Here is an 8324-nt window from a genome sequence, read left to right as displayed (position 1 = left end):
ATATCTTGATCCATATTTACCTCTTAATTTTTTTAATTTATTTATTTATCATTAATGACTTTTTCTTTTAACTTCTTTACACAATGGATATTGATTTATTTAACTATATGCCTGCATAAATCTTTCAATCTATATTTAGGATTTTTTTATATACAAAAACACGTTGAAAAATTCTACAAGTTTGATTTTTTTTTTATCATGCATTGATGTTTTCAACTTGATTTTTATTGATTAGATTTCTGATTTTTTTAACCATTTGTATTTTTTTATTTATATTTTTGACCTTATTCTTTTCATTTTTGTTATTCTTTTGATTTTTTTATCCTTTTCAATTTAACTCTTAAATTGAAAATTAGTCATTGCCCTTTAATTTAATTTTAATTTTAATTTTAACACTTGTTCTTTTAATTTCTATTTTTTTTATTTTTATTTTCAATTTGATTCTTTAATATCATATTTTTTAGGGATCAGACTTCATGATTTTTTCATGTATAATGTTTATAATTTAATGATCTAGGTCATATATTTGAAAAGTTACAGGGGCTGATATTTTTGTTTTATTTTCTTTTCCAAAACTTTACCTAAAGCAATTTTTAAAATTTTTTTTTGCTACTGCCTCATTTTTTATTATATTATTACATTAACCAGACTTGTTTGTTTGCTATAGTAACTCAGGCTGCCTCGATTTACGGGTTTGACGGAGTTTTTTTTCTAAGTGAACTTGATTTTTTTTTTTATCATTTGTTTTTTTAATAGTAAAAAAAATAGTTTTAAAGAAAAACTATGTTATTAAACTTTATAAAGTCCATAAATATGTGTACAAGTTTGATTGGTTGACCTAGTTTGTAGGTCTGACAAGTTTAGCTTTTTTTTTTAATTATTTTTTTAATATCTCGGTATTAGACTAGTGTTTGATTTTACAATTTTCTATTTTTGTTATCATATATTTAAATAAAAAATATTTAAAAAAAAAATTATAATCCCACTAAAGTCCTTAACTCGATTCATAGGTTTAGCGTGGTAGCCTGGGTTACTCAGTTCACAGGTTTGATGATTTTACTGACTAACCAAGTATTTTTTTTTAGTCTATTAATTGTTTTTAATATTTTTCTTGATTTTATTTTTTAATATTGAATTTATTAGGAAATAAAATGCATTTTTTTTTATTTTCTATAAATTTATCCTTATCTCAAATAAATATCTATTTTTCAGTTGGTGCTCATTTTTAAGAGTATGTATTTTTATCATATAAAAAATAAAAAAAATATAAAAAAATTATTAAACTAAGTAGAATCACAAGTTGCAGGGGATTGTGATGGATCCAATTTATCATTATTTTAATTTTTTTAAAATATCATCTTAATTTTTTTTTAAAAATTAAACTATATTTTTACTGGTTATCAACATTATATTTAGACCTATAAAAGCAATCAATTTAATATAAGTTAATTTTCATATAATTTAATTAAAAGCTCGAGTTCAATAAAAAGTTAAGTAAAAAGTTTTTAAAATTAACCTATTTGGTTATGTTTACTAATATTATTAAAATATTTTTTAAATTCTTAATATCTTTTTATATTTAAAAAAAAATTATTTAACCCGTAATTAAAAAAAAGTGCATGACCAAAACGCATCTTCCTGAACAAGCAAAGAGCTAAACGCAGGAAACATTGTATATTAATTCAACAGTTTACTTTTTAGAAAAATCTAGTCGACACCCCATTTTCCTTAACAAGATGCACATTTGTCAAGGTGAACAGATGCCTTGCCGTCAATTGAAAGAAATTTCTATGGCATTAGTTAGCTCAACTCAAACGTTTTGGAGAAGGGCAAGAAAGGATGGATGGAGGTGACCCATACAGGACTTGTGGCATTCATACCTCCTAAATTGGTTTCATTAACGATATATTTAATCCTCCAGCATGTTATCCACATTGATTCATTCTCTCCAGGGATATGGTACAACACAGCGCAATCCTAGTTTTATAAAAGCACTAGTTAGAAGGAAAGGGAAGAATTTAGGGGGAAAAAAAGCAAATCACAAGAATTTCAACACTATCTTCTAGGCGTGCAAGAGTATGACAGAAACAGCAGAAATTATCGCATCTTATTTCAAGTCTCAGCCTTGCTTAAACATGAGAGGTAATCAAATCATCTGATAATCAGAGGAATTTGATTAAATAACCTTCCATTTGCCACTTTAAGAAGATAAGCACATAAAATTAGTGGAGGTGGAAATGCTTCGCCAACTTTGACCATTGAAGAAGCCTCTCAACTCCCCTTTCGGATGACCACTTCTCGAGCAAGTTGGTAATTGATCCAAATGTGGATTAGCCACCTATTTTAATCACCGGTCATTTTCAAGAAATTTATTTGAACCAACCCCGCTCAGCATTCATGCGGAGTAAAGGAGATCAAACCATTAGGATGACACTTCAGTATTTTGTGACTAAATTGCTGACGGAAATTTTTAGTCACCGTATTTCATCGACAATTTTAAAAGATCTACAACCGACAGTTCTTCTTCTTACCAAAAAGACAACAGTCCAACCTGAGAAATCTGGTCACCTAACCCACTAGTGTCAACCTACATACATGAGTAGTGTCAACATATCGCTCTTTTGATTTAACTTTTTATGAAACCTCACCGTATCAAGTAAGCAAGCCTATTTTTTTCTCTTGCAACCCATTAATAGTTTATGTTAATTTATTGTAATTGTTTTGTAGTGTTTGTAGTTTACTTGTATAGTTAAGTATTTTACAGCTTTTCACTGGATAAATTTATAGTATTAATATATAATTTGTATATTAAGTTTTTAGAATACGAGGAAAATTGAATTTATTTATCATGTGATGAAATTAAGTTTGGTTTTATAATAATAATATCAAATCGACATACCAATCATTTCTAAGTAAACAATTAAGCAAGAGTTAGATGGTTTCATGAGTTTTGCTCAGGCTAAAATCATTCGGATACCGTTACTTCCTCACCTATCTTAAATTTTAAGATATGTACTATTAAAGTAATGCATGATAATAAGGATGCGTGCTAAAGTAATAAATGTAAGAAAACAACCAAATAAGCATGACAAACAAGATAATAATAACAAAACAAAAGGCAAAGCTTAGCCAAAAGTTCTCGGTGTAACCATCATTTTGTCGCACCCGACATCGCAATGACCTTTTAGTTTCTAAGAAAAAGAACAAATATCTAGCATCTTGTTCTTAGAGAGAGAAAAAGTCTGGTTTAAGGAGTTGTCATCTAGTATTATAATCATTAGGAACCTTAACTAGTAAAAATAAATAAATCTATGGTACGATATTGATTATACAAAAGAAAAGATATTATTAACTCTTAAACATCTTACCTAAGGTAGATTATATTGCTGGTTTTGTTTTAAAATTGCTAAGAATTTGTTGTATTTTATTTTTAATAGCCTGTCTATAATATTACTAACTTTGATGTCATTTGAATATTCAACTACAAATACTTCCAACTCTGGTTTTGGTAAATATTATGTTAAAAAATATGGTATTCTTGATTTTAGCACTAATAAATATTGGGGTTCAAAATAATTTTCAATTCTAATGTCCGATTCATAATTCTGCTATTAGTGAACATCAATGGTATTTCTAATTTTGACATTAATGAATACAAATATTCCTGACTCTAATATCAATGATTAAACAAATAAATTTTTTAATTGGAAACAAAACATATTTTTTGTATTTTTACAGTGAGGGAGCCTTCCTTCTTTTTTTTTTTAGAGAAAAAGAAAAGAAAAGACATATATATATTTTATACCAGATTTGTATTTTACAATATAAGTCTACAATCCAATACCAAGTAACATCCCAGGAGTCTTGTTAAACCAATTTATAGTCTTCAAAAACATAAAAACCCACCCTAAAATCAAAATCAAACCAAAACAAAAAATCTTCCTCAACTCAAATATATTTTTCTAGTTATTTTCAAGGTAAAAAAAAAAGAACACCTAATCTTAATCACTCTCATCATATTAAATCATTTGATATAAAAATTGACTATTTTAATGGTCGAAGTCCTCATCAACGACAACTCTCTCTATCTCTCTAAGTTAGAATTCGGTAACCCTCTCTCTCTTCCAACAAAAATAAAGACTAAAAATAATGGAAATGAAGTTTAGTAGCAATTTATTTTTAAAAATTATAGGCACCGATCACCTAAGATCTAAAAAAATAGAGGAAGAAAATAAACTTTTTAAACAAATTTCGAAGCCGCTACCTATATTACCAATGTTTTTCACTTTAATCCCTTTTCTTTCAATTCAATAATTTCTTAAAAAAAGTCATGGAATTGGGTTCAAATCTTAGATTAGAATGGCTCAATCATGCCAAAATTTTTTTTAAAAAAATAGTTTGAGAACCAAAATAAAAATTGAAAAGAAAAAACTATTACCATCCATTATAAATTGGGAAGGATGAACAGTAAAACTGCTACAATACTTTAGTTTTTGTTAACAAGGAAATATCTCAATAAATTAAATCTGAACTTAGTTCATTGTTTTGCAAACCTACGTGCGCCCAAGGCAACAGAAAATAATTGCCGTTTGTGGGCAGCAACTTTCGAAGTTCACATTTAAATATTCGTAGTGTATATAGAATATAACAAAATTAAATCGTATCATTGATGTCTTATGAAAGCGTTTATGCTTAGGCCACATTCGGTCCTCCTTGTCGCCTACCCCTCCATTGAGGCTAGAGGTTAGCCATGGCCACAAGCGTGGCTTAAAATCTACTTCAACTCGAAATTAAAGCTTGTATTAAATTCTTATGAAAGAGAGCGGCCCCTGCAAAAAAGATGGAAGGAGGAGCATTTACTCTTTTGGTCTTTTAATGACGTGGAGAGAAATTAATATAGTCCCCTAGCTGGCATTGCTGGGTCTGGCCATGACTATTACGATACGTTGGCTCACCCTCCTATATAGGTAGACATAAACCTGTCAATTGTAGGTTCCAAGAGTTTCAAGCTCTCGAATCCTCCCAAAGATTATGTAAGGAATCGAATAATTTATGAGCCGCCATTCATTCACTCACCAGAAAACAACGATCCATGGCTGAGAAGAGGGAGGAAGGGAGGATGCGTGCGTGGAAGAGATCTGCCTATCAAGTGAAGAGGCTCGGTGGAAATAAATAAATAAATATATATAAAAAAAAGACCTTGCAAGTAGTAGCGGCAAATTATTCAGAACACTCTCGAAGAGAACCAGGTGGCTGAACCAAATAACAAACCTGTTTAAATCCGTCCAGTATTAGCATGAAATTACGAATACCTAATTCAAGCATGTCACACTTAACAAATTCAAACAGCTCAACCAAACATGGTTTTAACTATAATAACCAATAATCTGTATTGTAGCATGATTCACTTTTCAAGCATACAAAAAGCTTCATCCAAAAGGAGCTATTCTGACTTTTCTCTTCGTTACAGTCTATGAAACCCAGTACTAAGACATTTATTACATGTGCCGGAACCCCAACTTCACATACCAATATTCTGAACTCGACAAGGAAAAAAATACTAGCAGTCAAAAATTGCACTCTTCTTTTGCCTGTTAAATAATTCGCGCGCCTCCATTCATTCAGTGTTACAGAGTACGGTCGTTATAATAGCAATAGCCGTGATGGTTTGGCTACTAAATTGAATGAACTCTCACCTCTTGTTGTTTTTCTTCCTTCCCTTTACTTGTTTCTCTAGACTTCTAAGCCTCTGGCTAAGAACTGAAGCCGGTGATATTCTATGGACACTAGGCTTTGATGATGGTTCAACAGGTAATGGGGAGGCAGGTTCCTGTCTTGCTGCCACCTGTTGTTTGAGTGCCTCAAGCAGATCGAAGGAAGAGGGTGGAGTAGTACTTGCAGGTGCCACAGGTATTTCAGGAAGACCTAAGAACTTCTTTACCCCAGGAGCTTTAAGCGCTGAAAATAGAAACAAAACAGTTATTTTGAAAGGAAAAAAAAAAACCATAATGTAAGGACTTTGTTGGTTCATGAGATAACAGAAATCCAGCAACTGTTGGACATTAAAGCTCCTGAGATTACCTGCCAAATAAAAAAAGGAACTTGAAGGACTCACCTAAGCCGTAAAAGAGTGAGAATAAGTTGGATGTGACCCAATAACAAAATATGGCCTGCAAAAATAAATGGAAGTGAACATCATTTGTGTTACTTTTTAGCAAGCAGAATTCCATGTCGTTTTTTTACTATCTAATGATGCCAAAATAAACAAGACACAAAATGAAAAGGAGGGAGGGGTTGAGGGGGAAGGGAAAGACAAACTGAAAATCACAATCCCATGACAATCTGTAGAACCTGCCAGTGAAATATTAAGTTGGCTCAAAAACTATTTCACATTTGGCAGTCCATTCTCCATGGTGAAAGTTCCCAACATACAGTAAGAGGAGTGATGCGGACAACAAAGGAAGCAAAACTAGGGTATTTCTGTAATTTATGGAAAACCTAGAAATTTGTTTGTGTCTAGATTTTATTTTCTATATAGTATTTTATTAGTCCTAAGGAGTAATTAGCTTTATTAGGTTTTTCCTATTCTACAGACTTAATATGTTATTATTTATGAATTTATGTCCGAATTGGACTACTAGAACTCTGTAAATATGCGGTCTTTCTATATTATGCATAGAAGTTTATGAATAAAATTCAAGCAATTTGCTATTGATTGTGTGACTCAATATCCCTTAGGCGTGACTCCTAAGAACCCTAGGTGTGGCTCCTAGAACTCCATCCCATTTTCTTTCTCATATTCCAGCAGAAATCGACTTCAATACAACCCTCAACAGCCTTTGAAACTCAGATTCAGAACAGCCCCTAAGCTGTCCTGCATCAAGGATGCTATTAGCCTAACATGCCTACAGAACTGTAGCATCGTACAATGCAACAAACTAAATATAACTTCATAGTACATCCATATTGCCCATTGCATGAGGATACACAGCAAGCTCAGATAACAGATGTAAAATACAAGATATCATGCAATAAAAAAGCGATGGCAAGATTACATTAGGGAAACCCATAGTCAGTGGAACTGAAGCAACCGCAAAGACCCGTGAAACTTTTTTCATGGTGCCAGCAATGGGATTTCCTTCCAGACCTTCTTGCATGTTGCACTGACAAAGGATCAAAAGTGGGATAATTAGAAGCTGATAAGAACATAAAGCAATACCAAGTAAAGCAAGATGGAAACTCAATTAATTCCAAGAAAACAAGAAATACAAGGAAGTGCTCCTTGCTCAACGTTACTAAAAGAGGACCTACCTCCACTGTTATCCAGAAGGTCAAACCCGTCAGAATCGGCAAGATGTATAAACTATCTGGAGTCGTCAGATCAAGAAACCAGTATGCACCACCACTTTTAAAAGATGGTACTTTCTCTGTCATGTTTGAGATCTGCGAACATATATATATCAAAGACATATTCAGATATAAAGATCGATCTAAAATGAACACCCAACTCTATAGGATGTTTTGAGTATAGAAAAGCATTTTACCGCAAGGAAAAAACTGACGAAGATAGGACCTTGAATAAAAAGCCCCTTCAATGGAGTAAGAGGACTCACACCATATCTGCAATTTGAAAATCACAATGATCTGAGATACATGAAAAAAAAAAAAGATCCTCAGAGAGAAATGTGCCATGATAAAAAATGGAGTTCTAACAATAATTAGAGTTGGCATAAATATATATACAATATCCATAAGCATTTTTTCATTATGGCAATCTCAAACTGGAGAAACCATGCATGGAAATTATATTTGCTACATGTTTAAATACATGGAGAGTTGCTTACTCTTTGAAAAGCTTCTTCATTTGTTTTTGGCCTTCAGCTAAAGCCATGGGGTCCATAGCCTGAGAGAGAGAGAGCGGGGGGGAGTTAATATGCGTCAAGGAAGCATTTCCCCAACATATTTTTAAAGCATGTATTGTTTGCATTCACATGAACAAGTCCAAAGTGAATAAAGGTCCATCGCACTGTTAAAACTATTATATAAACTGCAACCCTTCATTCAAATAAAAAGACCAGGCATTACATGTCATAGATCTTTCAAGCTTAACCTAGCAAATCGGAGGTTAGGTGAAGTAGAATCAAAATACCAGGAGGTGTGATTTAATGATAACATTACAAGTTTACCATCCAAAAGATGCCAATAGAGATGCTAAATAAATAAAGGTTTATAAACATGCAGCCAAATGACAAGGAGAGATTTCTCAGTACATCAAATTTTTGTGTGATGGGGGGGGGGGGGGGGGTTCACAGTAAAAAAAGAAA

At 32.0% G+C, this 8324-nt stretch overlaps 1 protein-coding gene across 1 annotated transcript in view; it reads right to left on the bottom strand.

The window, feature by feature from the left end:
* Positions 1-5350: 5350 nt before the first annotated feature.
* The window catches only part of OXA1 (inner membrane OXA1-like protein), a 5753-nt gene continuing 2779 nt past the window's right edge, over positions 5351-8324 (bottom strand). Inside the window, exons 5-10 of the mRNA XM_011028594.1 lie at positions 7845-7903; positions 7545-7620; positions 7312-7443; positions 7056-7163; positions 6116-6170; positions 5351-5958 (exon numbers count right to left, since the gene is read on the bottom strand). Coding sequence (XP_011026896.1) covers positions 5693-5958; positions 6116-6170; positions 7056-7163; positions 7312-7443; positions 7545-7620; positions 7845-7903 — 696 coding nt within the window. The 3' untranslated portion in view covers positions 5351-5692. The remainder of the gene's footprint in view (positions 5959-6115; positions 6171-7055; positions 7164-7311; positions 7444-7544; positions 7621-7844; positions 7904-8324) is intronic.

The sequence above is a fragment of the Populus euphratica genome, unplaced genomic scaffold (assembly GCF_000495115.2).
Source record: "Populus euphratica unplaced genomic scaffold, PopEup_1.0 scaffold7.1, whole genome shotgun sequence".
Lineage (NCBI taxonomy): Eukaryota > Viridiplantae > Streptophyta > Magnoliopsida > Malpighiales > Salicaceae > Populus > Populus euphratica.
This window is presented reverse-complemented; position numbering and strand designations above follow the sequence as displayed.